The sequence below is a fragment of the Athene noctua genome, chromosome 28, assembly GCF_965140245.1.
Source record: "Athene noctua chromosome 28, bAthNoc1.hap1.1, whole genome shotgun sequence".
Taxonomy (NCBI): domain Eukaryota; kingdom Metazoa; phylum Chordata; class Aves; order Strigiformes; family Strigidae; genus Athene; species Athene noctua.
Window position 1 is genome coordinate 1,947,272 of NC_134064.1, and position 16,897 is coordinate 1,964,168.

General features: G+C 50.9%; 1 protein-coding gene across 2 annotated transcripts; it reads left to right on the forward strand.

Annotated features, from left to right (window-relative positions):
- The first annotated feature begins 5,673 nt into the window (after window positions 1-5,673).
- On the forward strand, window positions 5,674-16,351 carry RASSF2 (Ras association domain family member 2). 2 transcript variants are annotated; one of them, XM_074928686.1, is made up of 12 exons: window positions 5,674-5,730; window positions 6,273-6,477; window positions 9,617-9,699; window positions 10,846-10,921; window positions 11,113-11,264; window positions 12,294-12,382; window positions 13,981-14,132; window positions 14,218-14,319; window positions 14,493-14,544; window positions 14,642-14,763; window positions 15,495-15,592; window positions 15,820-16,351. In XM_074928686.1, exons 3-12 carry the CDS (start codon window positions 9,641-9,643, stop codon window positions 15,887-15,889), a joined length of 972 nt encoding a protein of 323 aa, XP_074784787.1. In that variant the 5' UTR covers window positions 5,674-5,730; window positions 6,273-6,477; window positions 9,617-9,640; the 3' UTR covers window positions 15,890-16,351. The 2 variants fall into 2 exon arrangements, with proteins under 2 accessions (XP_074784787.1, XP_074784788.1); XM_074928687.1 differs by having other exon boundaries at window positions 11,116-11,264.
- Window positions 16,352-16,897: the final 546 nt, after the last annotated feature.

A 16,897-nucleotide genomic window follows, 5' to 3' on the forward strand; every position in this document is an offset into this window, starting at 1 on the left:
TTAGTGGCTGGGGGGGGGGGGGGGGGGGGGGGGGGGGGGCACAGTGCACAGCCCCAGCTGCTGGCAGATGTGCTGCAGAGGATTAACTTCAGGTTTTGAAAAGCATTTAAATACTTCGTGTTCGCTGGTTACGTCCAGGCTTTGATGCGTAAGGGCGGCTGGATATAGAAATCTGACTGTAAATGCAATACTGTATTTTTCCTGTATATGTTTTTGCCTGCCTTTCAAACAGCTGATCTAAACAAAATCACATAGGGAAGACAACACCTGAGAGGTAAGAGGCGATGAGATGTTTCAACCAAACTTTTAAGATGGAAGGGCAAATATTCATGGTAGAAATATCATTTTGTCATATCAAAGATGGTATCAGTGTATGCAAAACAAAATAACTTGGGACTTTTGTAATTGATATTCTATTGTATTTTTTTTTTTTAGGTTAAATTAAGAATTCTTGCTAACATGTTGAAACACGTTTTCTAAAGCAAATACTTGCAAATTATACCTATAGAAATTTAGGTTTCACAGCTAACAGCTGTGACTGATTAATGTTGTCATATTACAGTGCGTTGATGGAGGAACTTAATCAGGTACCTCGCTCAGAAAGTTCAAACTTTAAACCCAGAATTTGCTTTATGCCTTTTAATACTGACTTTAAATATGGCAACTTGGTTTGTACATGAATATTGCAGTATTTTATTTCCATATATTAAAAATAACATTTCCACTCAGGATAATGATCACAGTTTTCCTGGGAGGGAGTGGTATGATTGTCATGACAATGTCATGTGATGGTAGAATTTCTTCATTGACGAATCTATAGTAGTTGTGTATACTTTATTTACCCATGTTTATGTTCCTACCAAAACCTAAAGGATTTCTTTATCGTTCATCTCCCTACTGAGATCTTGGTACTCCCGATGCAGAATTGGCGCTTGCAAACCGAAATCCTCAGTACTATTTATACCACAAGGAGCATCAGTGAGCGTAACCAGTCATTTGTAACGTTGCATCCTTAATAAAAAGTGTTAAAAATCACATTATTTGTGGTATAAACAGCACTCCAGGCACAACACGTGGTTTAAAACAGTCGGCTTCTAGTGGTTTGAGTGAGCCGCTGGATGCTTACACACAGTCTAAAACAACCTGTGCTTAACATAATTTGTATATCGATGTAGAAAATGCATGTGTGACAGACCAGCACAACTGATGGTGTTTCTTTTACGTGGCCTTCTTAAACCAAAAGCAAAAGCAACTTTTAGTTTGTCTCTTTTTTTTTTTTAAGGGGGGAGGGAGCGACGGGTTACTCCTATTTGCAGAAAATCCCACTCGGTGCACGTTTCGTAGTATTTCTTGAGGCTAATGGCCTTTGTGGCCATGGGATGACAGGTACTCTGTGCTCTCACGTTTCTAGAGCTGCGGTGGGTCATTGCAGTATTGGAGGAGGCCACGAGTTTGCCAGTGTTTCGCTTCTGCCCATGAGTCTAGACAGCTTAGTGCTGGGCTGCTTTTAAGTATTGGGGATCCGCGTTCAGAGCCATCCAAAATATTCCTGTCTAGTTCTAATTTGACTGTGACTGTGCATTGTCATCCGTACATATTGATATGAGAGATATATTTAGAATTGCCTTGTGTACTATCTGGCATTTACTACATCTTTCCAGGTAAATCATCTTGCTGCCAGTCCAAATTATTGTACTTTGTCTGTTTATAACAACCTTTGGCGTAACAAACTATTGACTGTTCTTAGGCAGTGGGGATAAATTTTTTTTTTTTTCCCATGACTTCTTGTGACTGACTTTGGCTGTAAAACTTTTTTGTTAAACAGCAAGAGGTTTTCTGTTTTGTTTTGGTTTGTTTGGGTTTTTTTTTTTTTTTTTTTTGTTGTTGTTGTTCTGAGATGTGTAATTCTTTTATGGAGTTTTTTTTTTAATTTCATATTTTTTTCTAACATTGCTTCATTAAACAATTAAATATTTAAAAATGTAATATTTGGACCAGATGTTGTGAATAATAGTAGATAAAGCTATTTTATTCTGTATTTTTAAAGCTGTTCAGTATAAATAAACGCGGGCATAGATGCAACTTGGCAGCGTGGTGTTACACTTCCTTTTAACACCCCCTTCGAAGGAGAGTTGATGGTTTGGGAATCCAAGGTGACCAAGCATCTTTTTTGTAGCAAGTGCCACCCCCAAAACACAACCCCCAGCCACCCTCCCGACCCTTCCAGCTCTCAGCCCGCAGCTCAGACCACAAAGACACATTAAATTTCCTTGATTTATGTAAAAGGAACAAAGTCTGGTGAAATCCTTTAACATTATGTGGCAGAGGCACTGCTTACTGTCCGTACCCCGTATCTCCTGTCTGTCCCTGCTTTCGGTTGAGGCACCTCCGAGATCTCCCCCGAGGAGCTGCCGGCTGCACTGTGGGGATCTGTCCCCCCTCCACACCCCGTGCCCCTCTCACAGCTTCCAGCCTGTTGGGCAGCCAAGGGGCAGCAAACCCCCCTGTAAAACCAGGTGCACGGTCAGTTCAGAGTGATGTCCGTGCGGCAAAACTTAAGTGACTAAATTTCTTAATTAAAATAAAAAAACAACCTTCAGGTTCTCTTAGTATGCTGAGCAGAAGCTTCAAGTTTGTCTGGGGAAGACTATGAGCAGGAAGATTAACCAGCAGAGAAATAACCTCTGGTTTAGAGTAAAGCTTTAGGATGGGGAATTTGTCTAAATTCTTGCCCTGTCTTTGTCAATCTGTAGCCAAAGCGAAGTCTCTGGGAGCCCTGGTCGGCTGCTGGGAGCCCGAAGCAGTCCCTGGGGCACAGGGTGTTGGAGATGCCTTGTCCCTGCTCTTGGCCAGTGTGTAAAGATAAATTAGCTGAGTGTTGAAAAACAAACACTGACTAGCACCTCGCCTTGCCCCCAACCATTTAATGAACTCGTTTGTTTTATCTGGACCTGTAATAAATTCTTAACGTTAGCCTGGAGCACCAGTGATGTGTGGTAGCTGCCTGCAGTGAACTGAGACCTGGAAATGTCTGGCTGAGGACACACAGCACCTTCAGACGTCTGTCAGCCTTCGAGGTATTTCAGCTACAAGTGATTTTAAGGGGAATTAAGACCCCTAAATAACTTTCTTAATTTAGGCCAACTGTGACTAATTCAAAAACTGTAGTCAGATGGGGAGAAAAATGGCAGAAAGTCACCTAAATCAGCAGTGAGAGGGAGTGAAAGTAGATCTGGTATCAAAGCTGGTGGAGCAGCTGTTCGACCAGGGCGAGGGATTTCTAATTATTCCTGAGCTGGGCTGGGTTTGGGTCAGTGATGAAGCAACAGTCTGATCTTAATCCTGATTAATCCTTTGTGTGACTGGGTCAGAGCTCTGCAATAATTGTGTTTTCTCCTGGTGTCTTGCCTGAATCAAAATTCAGTATCAGCTGCATCAGCCGAGTAAGAAGGGCCTTAACTGCAGGCAGAATCTCAAAACCTCAGGATTTTCAGAATCATCCACAAATGGGGACAACATGTGTTTCTTTTGAAACATGGTCTTTAGGTAAGAGCAAAGACTTTCTCAGGAGCCACGGTCCCTTCCAGAGGCTGTGTAACAGCTATCGGATGCTCCTAAGCTAACGTGTGTCCAAATGTGTCGTGGTTTGGTATTTACCGACACCTGGCTTGGGGGTCTTGAAGCTGAAACAATGGGAAGCTGCCAGGGTATGAAAGAAGGGAGTTTGGATGCTTGCTCAGTTTGGAAGGAAATACTTGAATTTTAGAGAATTTTGGAGAATCTTGGAGCTGGTGTTTTATGCTTGGGTCTGGCTGAGGTCCCTGACCTCCAGACTCACCTATGGGAACAGAAACAGAAATAAATCTGTCGAAGCCAATTGTTTAAAAGGCACATTCCCTGTGTGGTATTTAGCCCTGAAACACTGATACAACCTGTGAAACAGGTGCTGGAACACCCCTGTGCAACAAAACGCAGGCTCTAACTGCAGAGCATCCTTCTCCAGGGAGATTTTTCAGCAGCTGGGAGGGATATGCAGGGGCAGAAGCTTTTGATCTCCTTCCACATGGGTTTGGTTCCTCTTGGGTTTGCACTCGCAGCCGCTGTGTGGGTCAGGAGGAGCTGGCAGCCCATCCCACCCTCGCGGGTTGCAGCATATCCTCATAAGGCAGGAGTGGGCCAGATTCCTTTTATTAGCTAAATAAATGCCTCCCTTTAGGCTCAGCCCTTCCTGACCCACCACGTGTCCATTGAAGGCAACAAGCAGAATGTCACAAAATCAGGATTTAACCCCAGTCCGTCCTTGTGCTCATGCAGGTCCCCACAGCAAAACTCTCTCATCCCCCCCCTGCCCTTTTGCTCTGATTGCATCCACCCCACAAGCTGGGGGGTATGGTAGGAGCTTTCCCTCTGTTTGGGACTAAATCCCTGGGTTTTGGGGCTGGGGTTTGCACAGCGCAGGCAGCCAGGGCCGGCTCTGCCCCATTGTGCAGCGCGGCCGGGCTCTCCCCGCGACAAAGGGCCTCTCATCTCCGCCAGCCCTCGAAGATGCTGCTGGAATATAAATACTAACCCCCATCCCCGCTTGCTTTTGCCGAGTCAGTGCTTCCTCAAGCCAGATGGCTCCTCCTGAACTTCTCATATTTTACATACAAATCAACAAAAAATAGGAAAAAAAAAAAAAAAAAAAAAAGGGGGCCGATTACAATCCGTGGTTGTAAAGACCTGCTTGTTTTGCTAAAGCAGCTGTTTAGATTATTTCTTTGTTTCTGTTTTGGGTTTTTCTCCCTTCGTGTGGGCTGTCTCTAGGCAAATTCCTTAAAAAGAGAAAAAGCCGGGAGAAGCCACAAAGCTCTGGGAAAGGTCAGGAGCAGACAAAGGCGGAGGGACACGGCCGCACGCCGCTGCTCTTCTGGAATACTTAATATCTCCGTGCTCCCCAAAGTGTCCCCGCAGGGGTGCGGGGTGCACGGGCAGGATGGGACCCCCAACCCCAGAGCGGAGGCTGGAGGCTGAGCGCTGGTTCGGAGGTAACTGTGACCCCATGTTGCAACATCTGCTTGCAGGCAGATTTTATTTTTAAATTAATTTCCTCTTCAATCCCCTTCTCGGGGGCGGTTTTGGATCCAGACAGGATCCCACGGCCGTGGTTGGGAACCGGTTGCTGCCAGCACACGACCCCACTGCGCCGTCCCAAAGGCAGAACAGCCAAGTGCGATGCTTGCGTGGCTCTGGCACCGAATATCATATGGTTTGGGGTGTTTTAAGGCAGAAATAACCACTTTAGCTTGTGTGATGCAGCCCGTAAGGCTCCTGTCAAGAGTCCTGCACGGAGCTGCAGGGAATGGGGCATCCTTTGGGATCCTGGTGCTGGCACCAGGGATGGGGCATCCTTTGGGGTGCAACCTAGGTGCCAGAAACAGGGTGTCCTTGGAGAACCCAGGCCCAGGGCCTGAACCAGGGGTTTGAGATGGAGCATCATCCTTTGGGACGCCAGGCCCGGGGGGGGACGAACTGGGAGCCCGAGATAGGGCCTCCTTTGGGGGATCCCCAGTCTTGGCACCCGGGAAGGGGTGGCCCTTGGGATCCTGGTGCCGGGGCGGGGTGTCCCCCAGGATTTCAACAGCGCTCCCCCTGCGCGTACGCTCCGCCCCGCTCCGCCCCGCTCCGCCCCGCCGAGGGGCGGCCCTTCGGGGGGCGCCGGCTGCGGAGCGGCGCGGAACGAGGGACCCGGTGAGTGCGGGCGGGACGGGGCATCCCCACCCTCATCCCCATCCCCATCCTCATCCCGGTCTCCGTCCCCGTCCCCGGCGCGGCGGGGGGAGCAGCCCCGGGGCTGAGCCGGAACCACCCCGGAGCTCGGGCGAGAGCTGCGCCCACCCTCGGGGGGGGGGGGGGAAAGCGGGGGGGAACCCGGCCCCCACGCCCCGGGGAGAGTCACCTCTGCACCCAACGAGCATCCTCGGCGTCACCCTCTCTTTCGGGGCTGGCTGCTCCCGCGGGCTGGAGGGGAGCCACAAGCACCCGCAGATCCCCAGCCTGGCCACCGACACCTTCGCTGCAGCCCCCATCGCGCCCGGGCTGGAGACCCACCAGCTCCTTTCCCGTAGCCCACAACAAACCGCTGATGGCCACCAGCTCTGCTCGGCGCGGGGGGGAGGTGGGTCTGACCTGCTGGGTGTGGGCACTGGGTGCCAAGCGAGCCGGCACCCCACTGGCATCGCCCGCCGGTGGCTCTGCCGCCGCTGCCCGCTCCCATCCTTTCCCCTCTGCAGGACGGGGCTGAGCAATTGGGCTGGAGAACAATAGCGGCGCTGGAAAACAATGGAGCTGCTGCACCTCGGCGCTTAGGGCCACCGGCCGGACGCTCGGCAGAAATCCCGGCTCCAAACGAGCGCCTGGGCCGGAGCCACGGCTGCAGCGGCTCGCGGGAACCGTCCACCGAGCACCGTCGGGCGAGCAGAGATCCGCCAGGACGGGGTGAGAGCACTCGGTCGTATCCCGCCGCCGAGCAAAGCAGCTTTGAGAGGCTCTGGGTGCCGGCGAGGGAGGAATTGTCGCCTCCGGATGATTTTTTGCTACCGCTTGCATTGGGATCGATGCGCCCTTGGGCCGGTTCGAAGCCGTCCCGGGCTGCAAGGGAAGCGGCAGGGTTTGGGCAGGGTTTGTGCGGGAGGGAGCATTGCGGCCTCCCCCCGGGAGCGGGATATTCCCACAATCCCTCGCACGGCCGGGGGGAGCATCAGCTGCACCGAAACCACCACGTCTCCCTCCCGCCCGCCCGAGCGGGGAGATGCCGACGCGGCTGCCAAAGCATCCACGTGCTGTGGGAGGGGACTGAGACAGCAAAACCCCCCTGAAAAACGCTCCCTCCTTTGCAGGAGCAGGAAAGACCACCCCTCTCCTGCTGAAAACACAGTTTGGGTGGTGTTTTTTTCTATCGTTTTTGTTGTATTTGAGCTGTGCGTCTCCCCAGGAGCACGGCAAAAGCAAACGCCTGTCCCTGCTCCACGCGAGGGGCTGCGAGTGTGGGCAGGCTGCGCCTGCACCGCGGGGCAGGTGGGGCTGGAGGGACCCAGGGAAGGGGCTTGGGAAGGTTATTTTTAGGGAGCGAAATAAGTTTGGGGTCCGTCAGGCCTGGAAGCAACCGCGGGAGCAGCCGACAGCTCCTGTTGGAAGGCAGAGAGGGCTGAAATCCTCCTGCCACGTGTGTGGGGGGAAATGATTTGATCTGATGGTTTTTTAAAAGCGTTTTACAAGAGAGCAGCGAAAGCTCAGCCTGTGATGGGTGTGAAGGAAATAAGTTGGCTCAGAGAGGGGAAACTGAGGCACATGGAGTGCTGGGTAATGAAGACGGCGCCGAGCTGCCAGGTTGGGCAACTGACTGGGCAATTTGCACGTTGCCAGCCTTTTTATTTTGGTGATTTCCAGCCTCTTGCCAAAGTCACGGCAGAAAACCAGGGGAGTGGCAGTGGCACGTCTGCATTTGGGGATCTTCAGACAGATGCCACTCCCTTCCACCCACAGCCCAGCACTCTCAAGACCCAAAAAAGGAAGAATTTGCCCCTTTCCTCGCTTGCTTGGAAGGGGATGTGATGTCGGAGGCGAAGGTGGCAGCGCTGGGGCGGTAAACAGGAAACGACTCCTCGGTGCAGGGGGATGAACCTGCATTTCAGGGCTCCCCTTCCATCCCAAAATGAGTCTTTTTCCAGCTGGAGTTCACCCCAATATCCCCTTGGAGGGAAGCGGGGCTTTGGCTTCACCCCTTCGGATCACCACGATGCCACAGAGTGAAACTCCCTGCAATACTAAAGGCTCCACCTCGAGCTGCGCTGCTGGAGGGGTCTGGCGTTTTTTTTGTCAGCTACTTTGATATTTTTGGCAACATTTTTGCATGGGCCAAGCAGCTGTGTCATTTCATCCTCCCTCTGCAACTTCCCCAGAGCTTTTTCATCCGCTTTCAGGGGACACCCACAAGTGAGATGCTTATTTCTACCATTCCTGTGTCTCACAGCTGGTAAACCCCAAATCTGGGTCCCCGCCACAGCAGGTGCCATGCAGCCACCACACCGACATCTATCCCAAAGCCGCAGAGCTGGCTGCAAAATCCCCTCCCGATACCATTTCTGAGGCGTAAATAGGATTATTATTGGGTGCATTCCCTGTGGGAGGATGGATAGAGGGATGGATGGAGGGATGGGTGCAGGAGAGGTGGCCACCGGCTGGGCAGGAGGGTTGATGCCGGGCTTTGCCGGGATGCTCGTGCAGCTCCTCGCCTTGTCAGGAAACCTGAAGCTTTGTCAGCTTTTCCGCTGCAACGTGCGATTTTTCAGTGATGGTTTTCTCTTCTGCTTTCTCCAGGCAGAGCAGGTCCGACCCCCCGCAAGGGCCGGGCCAGCTTCCTGCCCTTCCCCTGCCTGTTTCTGCCTGCTCAAACACCAGCTTTGCTTTTGCAACCTCTTCTGTGGTTTCAAGCATGACGCAGAATATTTTTGCTGTTGCATGTAACTTATTTGCTAGAATATATCCCGATGTGTGGGGTAAGAAGCAGCGATTGCTGCTGTGCTGAGTTTTTAGGGGGAGGTCTGTCCTCTGACACAGGTTTTACCTCACTGCCTTGGTTGAGTCATCTATCCGCCCAGATGTAGTTGTCAGAGGGTTGTTGTTTTTTTTTTTTGGCAGGAAAATGAGTTTGTTTCCTAGGGGATCGGGAGGAAGCACATGGCAATGCGTGAGTTGGAAGAAAACAGCAGTTTGTGGATCAAATGCTCTTTTCTTGCCTCAATTTCTCTTTCTGGACAAGGGAAGGGAGAGGAGAGACCCTGGAAGAATGAAAGCCCATTTGTACCAGGATTTGCACAAACACCCGAGGAAAAGCACCAACCGAGAAGCCTTTTTTTGTCACTCAAAACCACCCCAGTGTTGCACTTCAAGGCCTGATTTCCAAAGTGCTTCAGGCCCACGAGCAGCCCTGAGGGCTTCTCATTTTAATTCCACTTTGTAGCATCCAAAACTCACATTTGAGCTCGAAGCTGTTCCAAAGGTGGGATTTTTGGGGGAGTTCCTGAGTGCTTGCATGGGAGCAATGGAGATATTCTGGCACGCACGAAAACTCAACTGCTTTTGTAAAAAAAAAAAAAAAAAGGAACCAGCCCAGTGTCTCTGCTGCTTGCGGAAGTCAGCCCTCATGCATGAGGAAGCATCAGGCCAGATCTAGACTGGCAGTCTGAAGCTTTGTAGCAAAACCCTAATAAAATAAATGGAGAAAAGGAACAAATCCTGCTTATAACCCTTCCACCTCCAGGCCTGGCACCACCAGGGCGGTCCGTGGATGCTTGAAATGCAAATGTTAGCGTAAGCGTATCTCTGCCGGTATTAAATTTTCAGTGAGTTTACAACGCTTCTGCCCTTATCTGATTTCCCCTCCCTTCCCATCAGTCTTCCCGGAGGAGCCACATCAAACTTCACCCGTGGCTGCATCCGCTGGAGCCTTTTCCCAAGAGCTCTCCCGAAGCCAAGCAAGTTTATCTTTCCCCCGTTACCCACGGGTGGGTGTCAGGGATGCCATAACGGGGCGGTTCACGCCGATGCTTTTCTCTCCTCCCTCTTTGCTGTTCAGCTCCCATGAAAGAAGAGCGGGAGGATGGATTACGGCGGCTGCGAGTACCTGGTCCCATGCGGAAAAGACAAATACATCTCCAAGTAAGGTGCTCAGCAGGGCTGTGATGCAGAAGTACAGTCGGTGCTGGGAGCTGGGCAGTTATTTGCAATATTTGAGCTGGGTGGAGGGGAGTGACCCTGGGTTTTAACATGGTTTGGTTGGATTTCAAAAAAAAAAAGCCATTCTGGGGAAAGAAATGGCAATTTCCTCTTAAGAAAAAAAAAAAAAAGCTTGATGGAATTTTGAAATTTTTTCTTAGGAGCATGGCCAAATGCTCTGTAAAATTCCATGAAATATAGGTTTTGCTGAAAAAGGTCACAGTTAGTAAATGTTTTTTTATGTTTTGGTAAAGAAGTAAAATCATTCCTAAGTTTCAAGGAAGATTTTGGAGGAGATAAAGTGTACGCACGATATTTTTTTTTCCCCCCTTTTTTCTTTCTCATAACCCCAAATCCCCGTGATTTGTGCTTCTCTTGATGGTGCTGAGCATCTTTAAACTCCATCAGCCAGCCCAGCTGAATTAATGACAGCTTTATGAATTAATGCCAGAGGCATCGCTTCCCCGTGATTCATAGCTGTGCTTCGACAGCCTGGCTTGGTTTTCTGTGTCTTTTATTTTTTTCCCTTAAATTTATTTTTTATTTTTGTTATTCATCTGCAACTGGAGTGGGGTTCAGACTTTTAAACTGATTTTTGAGGTCAGGGTCCAGAGCAACGAGCTGACGCGATAAACTCGCCTGTGATAACTTGTGACTCCAGCGTGACCCAAGGGCTTGGGCGCTCTGAAAATTTCCACGTTTTTCAGCCTTGTCACCAGCTCCACCAAGGTCTGACGGGTTCTCTTACGTCTCTTTGCAAGGTTTATGGAGAGCAAGGTTGCAGGGGAGCTTGTCCCCATAATTGTAGTTGTGAAGGATAACCCCTGGTTGACCCTGCAGCAGATATCCTCAACGAGGGAGGTCTAGAGGCAGCAGAAGTCCCAGATTTGCCCCAAGTGACGCTGGTTGATGTCCCCCAGCAGTGTAGCAGGTTCATTGCCCAGCCTGACCTGGGAAGCAGTTCCTGCTTTCTCCCAGACCCCCCCAAATTTCCCCCCAGCTGGCTCAGAGGGTACCAAGCGGTGCCTGCAATGTTTCCCCTTGCCCTTCCACACCTCTTCTCAGCACCTTTCCCATTTTTTTTTCCAGAAATGAACTGCTCTTACACTTGAAGACATACAACATCTATTACGAAGGGCAAAATTTGCAGCTGCGCCACCGGGAGGTAAGAAATCCCCAGGGCAGGCACCCAGCTTATCTCTGGCAGGTGAAAAAAACCAAAACCAAACCAAACCAAAAAAAAATCCAACGTGGAAATGCGGTTTGATTCAGATTTGTGAGGTCCAAAAAAATGCCTCTTAGTCATCTCCATGGCTGTTTGTATTTCGGCTGCTGAGCTGCCCGTCTCTGGTGCAGGAGGAAGGGGAGCTCATCGTGGAGGGGCTGCTGAACATCTCCTGGGGCCTGCGGAGACCCATCCGCCTGCAGATGCAGGACGACAACCAGCGCATCCGCCCGCCGCCCTCCTCCTCCTCCTGGCACTCCGGCTGCAACCTGGGAGCCCACGGGTGAGTGGAGGGGGAAGAAGGGCCCCCCCCGGCCCCCCCAAGGCTGCAACCCCAGCTACTTTGTCTGAGTCCTTTTATTTTCTTCCCCAACATGCAACACCCTGAAGAAGCCAAGAAAAAAATAAAGGAGCTTGGTTTCGCTTGGCAAAGACTCACCTTTTTGCAAAGACACCCCCCTCTTTTGCAAAACTCCCCCTTTTGCAAAGAAACCCCCTTTTACACACCCCCTTTTGCAAAGACCTCCCCTTTTTGCAAACACCCCCCCCCTTTTGCAAAAACCCCACTTCTGCAAGGACCCCCCCACCCTTTGGGCAAAACTCTCCCTTTTTGCACTTCCCACACCCACACTTTTTTCACCCCCCCTCCCTTCTTGCAAAACTCTTCCTTTTGCAGAGACCCCCCTTTTTGCAACCCCCCCTCCTTTTTACAAATACCCCCCGCTTTTGCAAAGACCCCTTTGCCTGCAAGAAGCTCCCTCCAGAACCAGCCTGGGGTTTAACTTTAGTACAAGTTTAAGCTGGATGTTGCTCTGGGCCCAAGTAACCCCCCCGTTCCCAGCACCCGTGGCACCCTGGGCTGCAGTTTGATCCTCAGGTGCCCGGGAGCAGCAAGTCCGTGGGTTGTCCTGGCCGGGGGGCTCTGCATGGGTTTTGCATGATTTTTTAAATGTCTGCAAAGGGGAAAAAAGGAGCAAGTTCAGCTTTGCTTGTGCGGGTCTTGTGCTGGAGCTTGCAAAAAGGCTGGTTTGGGTTTGCACATCCTTTCCTGGGAAGAGGGCAGCCGGGATAAGACCCTCCAGAGGGGTTTTGGGGAGCAGGACAGGATGGGATTCAGGATTTATATTGCAACGAATCTGTGCTGCAACTCCACAGGGCCAAATCCGGAGGGAGAACAGGCTGCTTCCCACCCTGGAAACAGCAACGTGGGGGCTCAGAGGGGAAGTTACCTGGTTATCGTTCCCTCTGCACCTGCACACTAACAGGGCACCCCTCTTTTTTCTTTTTTTTTTTTTTTTTTTTTTATTGCCAGGTCCGTGCTGAAGCCCAGCACCTTGCCAGACATCCAGGTTACGGATGCGGAGGCCGTGCCAAACGCGGAGGCTCCCGGGAGCGGCACAGGTGAGCCAGGCTTGGATCCAGTTGGATTTGGCCGAGCAGTTGGGAGCAGCGGCCTTATGCTCCCAACTTTTCTTTGAGAACATATTAAAAAGGCATTATTTTTCTCTAGAAATCAGCATCCCCATCATGCTTCAGGTTACTTAAAACCATTTCCAAAGCGCCTAAAATGAATTTATTTAGTTGCAGCAAGAAAAATCTTAGTCCCTGCAGCCTGAAACCCTTCCTAAGGGTTTTTTGCTCCAGGAAAGGGCTGTGGTGGGATGTGGGGAAGAGGAGCTTGGAAAGAAATAGGGGGATTGAGCGAAGAGCCTCGTGGGATCGTATGGAAAAGGATGTTGGCACTTCCCTTTCCCGGCAGCTCCGCTTTTAGGGAAGAAGAATAGGGGCCGTTGGGAAGTGCCGTTGCCATGGGGAAGTCAACATTTCTGCAAAGTGTTTTTCCCCTCCTTGGTTTTTCCTCTGTATAGAGGGGGAAGAGCTCATCCGCCCCGGCGCTTCGTTAACCCCTTCTTTTGCCCACGAGGCAGCACGGCACGGGACCGAGTTGTCCCACCAGCAATTCCCACTGGAAAAACCTGCTTCATGCATTTTTCTCATTTGATCGGGGCATTCTGCAGATGTTCCTGGTTTGGGTTTCTTTTTATTTTGGGGGATGTTTTTATGGAAATACACCCTGGAGGAAGAGAAGAACTCGCTAATCCTTTTGGCTTCAGGATGCTCCTCCACTTCCTGGGGGGGGGGGCTGAGCACTTGCAAAACTCATTGATCCATTGAACCCTTTGCCCCATCCTTGATCTTCCAGCTTTTCCTCTTTCTCTTTTTGATCTCCTCATGCATGACACCTTTTTTTTCCCCCTAATTAAAGCTTGCCCGGGCGATATCCACAACGCATCGTACCACAGAAATAACCCAGCAGCTATTTGAGCCAGCCATATGATGTTAATCCTCTGCCAGCGCATAAGAAAGAGTCTTTTATTATATTTTTCTCCAAAAGCCTATAAAAATCAGCACATAACATGCGTGCATGGCTCCTCGTGAGTGCTTAGTCACCATGGCCCGTGGCGTGCATCTGGAGCGGTGCGCACCAGAGATTTTCCTTGCTGCAGACATGCTTTGAATTAAAACACCCAAGCTTGAGCACGAGAGGTTCATTAAAAATGGATGAAGAGCTAGTTTATAATAATCTGGACCCAGGCCAGTTTTCACGCAGAGATCTGAAGTGCTGGCCTAGTTTGCCTGTTCTCATTAAAGGAAATGAAGGGAATAAAAAAAAAAAAAGTGAAATTGTGGAAAAGAGAGTAAAGATGCTTGAGTCCCCAGGCAAAGAGGCTTTATCCAGGTAGCCTGGATTTATGCAGTTAATTCTGAATTAATAGCCTCCTTCAGGAGCTGGGAGAGAATAAACCAGTAGCTGCTGTGGTTTAAACTGGTGGGTTAAATCTGTTCTGGGAAGTCTCTAGGGTCGTGTTTCTGGGATGGGGACTTTGGCATCCATGGGGGGACTCCCAGGAACAGCAGGAAGATGTTGGGGTAGGACCCGGGGGGGTTCTCACTTGTCCCCAGCCCTCACCCCCATCCTCCCACTGGGTGTTTTCCAGCCACCAAGTTGCAGGCGGAGGAGACGCCGCAGCTGATGCGGACGCGGAGCGACGTGGGCGTCCGGCGCCGGGGCAGCGCCCGCACCCCCAGCGAGCAGCGGCGCATCCGCCGTCACCGCTTCTCCATCAACGGACACTTCTACAACCATAAGGTGAGCCCCACGCTCCTCTAAACCTCTCCCAGAGGATCGCTGGAGAAACCCAGGGTGGGTTTTTAATGGATTTTGTGCTCCGCAGACATCCGTCTTCACGCCGGCGTACGGCTCCATCACCAACGTCCGGATAAACAGCACGATGACAACCCCCCAGGTCCTCAAACTGCTGCTCAATAAATTCAAGGTACATTAGATATCCCCCCACCTGGCACTTCTGGGTTGCTCAGCAATGGGGTGTTTATATCCTGTGGATATAAAATGCAACGGTGGAGAGAAATAATGGGATTTTTTTTTAATTGCTGGGAAAGCCTAGGATAGAAACATGGACCTTTAGTAGTGATTTATGTCTCTGTTCAGATTGAAAACTCCGCAGAGGAGTTTGCGCTGTACATCGTCCACACCAGCGGAGGTGAGTGCACAGCCCCCCTCCCGGCACTGCCAGCATGTTGCCTGTGGCGAAGCCCCGTCCTCTGCCGGCCCCAACGCCGCTGCTTTTGGTCTTGCAGAGAAGCAGAAGCTGCGAGCCAGCGATTACCCCCTGATCGCCCGCATCCTGCAAGGCCCCTGCGAACAGGTCTCCAAGGTTTTCCTCATGGAGAAGGACCAGGTGGAAGAAGTCACCTACGACGTGAGTTTGCCGGCGCGGGATGCTCGTCTGTTTTGGTTGAGCTCAGGGTGCAGCTGGGGCCAGAAAACCCGGGATGTCTCTGTGCTGGGCATGCAGGAATTGCTTTGCTTTGCTCCCATGTCTCCCCGTGAAAACTCCCCATTTTATGGGAAACCCCTTGTTCTGTGCTTAAAGAGCAACTTTAACCGAGAACAAACACCCTCAGCCCTATTTTGCCATCCCAGATCTGATCACAGAAAAGCGATTGCTGCGCAGTCTTTGGCCTAACTGGTATTTTTTCCAGCCGGGAAAAGCGCTGCGGGTGGGGAACGGCTCGTTTATGCCATCTGCCGGCTCCCTCCTACCCCAGCACTGCTTTGCTCTTAAATCAGAGCACAAATGAGGCGAGTTTGAGGTATGTCTGGGCTTAAACAGCACTCAGTGACACACTGGGGTTGCTCAGGACTCTCCATATGAAGGAGCTAAGTCTTGCGGGCAGTGGGTAAAATAAACTAAACTTCAGGTGGATTTTTTCCCAGTAATTAGCTAGCGCCCATTTGGACAAGCTGGTGTTCATGTGTGCAGAGGAGATGTGGTTTCTTTTACAGTTTGTTGTAGAAGTTGGGCGGGGGGGAGTCCTTGGTTTCCCTGGTTAAATCTGGGGAGGGGATGCTGCGAGGTCACCTTCAGCCTCGCGGGGTTGGTGCATCCGCCCTCTTCATCGTCCAGCTTGGCTTTTCTCTCTCACCCAGGTTGCTCAGTACATCAAATTCGAGATGCCTGTCCTCAGGAGCTTTATCCAGAAGCTGGAGGAAGAGGAAGATCGTGAAGTGAAGAAGTTAATGCGCAAGTATGCTGGGCTCGGTGGCATCGAGGGGAGATGCTGAGAGTTAAGGACATCGTTTGGGGGGGGGGGGGTATTTCAGTGCTGAAAATTCATTTGCACAGCCTTACATCCCTAATGTGTGCATGAGCCGATGGGTTTTGCGCTGTTCTCGGGTTTTCTTGTCTATTTGGGTTTAAAAGCCCAGCTTGATGCTGCAAAGATCCTCTTTTCCTTGTCCTTCGCCTCTCCAGATACTCCATCCTCCGGCTGATGATCGAGCAAAGGCTGGAGGAGATTTCTGAAGGCCCGACAGCGATGTGAAACACTTCGCCGGTGCCCTGGCTCCAGGTTGCATCACACGAAGAGCCATTTGCCCGCAGGACGTACCGTACCGAACCCCAAACCCCGTCATTCCCGGAGCCCTCCCGGTGTCCGCCTGGATCGCTCCGGCTCTGAGCCGACCCATCCTCCTGCACCTTCATCTGCGCAGCATCCTCGGGGGGTTCCTCCTCTGCAAAGGGGGTTTTTCCCAGCAAGGCTCTGGCCGGTGGCAGCTTCAGCCAAAACCTCAAATCCCTGGAAATAACGGGGGGAAAAAAAAAAGAGGAAATCCATGGGCAGGGCAAAGCCACTGAGGATGGGGTCAAGCAAGCGTTTGAGAGCAAGAATTTGGGGCTCAGTTTGAAGATACTCGCTTCAGCGGTGCCCGTGTGTGGCTCCTGGCAGAGGACCTGCTGCTTAGTGGCAAGAGAGCACAAATAATTCCTCTTTTTTTTTTTTTTTTTTTAAAAAAAAGCACATTTCTATTGCAATAATTCGCAGGTGACGGGAAGCTTTTGTAAACAGAAAGGGTCGGCTGGGAATTGGTTTTTTTTTAACACTTTTGCTGCCGAAAGCAAACCTGGAGACTGACAGTTGGATTTACAATGAAGGAGTAAATCGCATTTTTCCAGCGTGTTCCCTTAACCTGCATCTGGTCGCGTAACCCCTCCTTCCCCCCTTTCTAATTTGCACTAACGTTAGGGATTTTTTTTTTTAAAAAAACCCACGATGTCAAACCTCTCTGGTAGCTGTAACATGCCAAATAGCGCACGCGGGAGGAGTCGACAGCGCTGAGCATCTCTGAGGGATGCTGTATGGAAAGCGGCAGGGGAGGTAGGAGGAGGAGGAGGCAGAAATAAAGAGGGGTTTATTTTGCAAATTGATATTTGCAGCAGTGCTGCCACATCATCCCAGTGAAACCGGGACCAGGACTGCCACCACACCTGGAAAAACCTCCTTCCTCCCAGGCTAAACCAGCAATATCAATTTTATACCTCGATGTGAACT

Bases quoted from the DNA above. Each gene is read 5' to 3' on its own strand.
- RASSF2 (XM_074928686.1), top strand. From the start codon at position 9,641: ATGGATTACGGCGGCTGCGAGTACCTGGTCCCATGCGGAAAAGACAAA. The intron at 14,545-14,641 runs GTGAGTGCACAG...TTGGTCTTGCAG, and splicing joins CATCGTCCACACCAGCGGAG to AGAAGCAGAAGCTGCGAGCC. The intron at 15,593-15,819 runs GTATGCTGGGCT...TCGCCTCTCCAG, and splicing joins GTGAAGAAGTTAATGCGCAA to ATACTCCATCCTCCGGCTGA.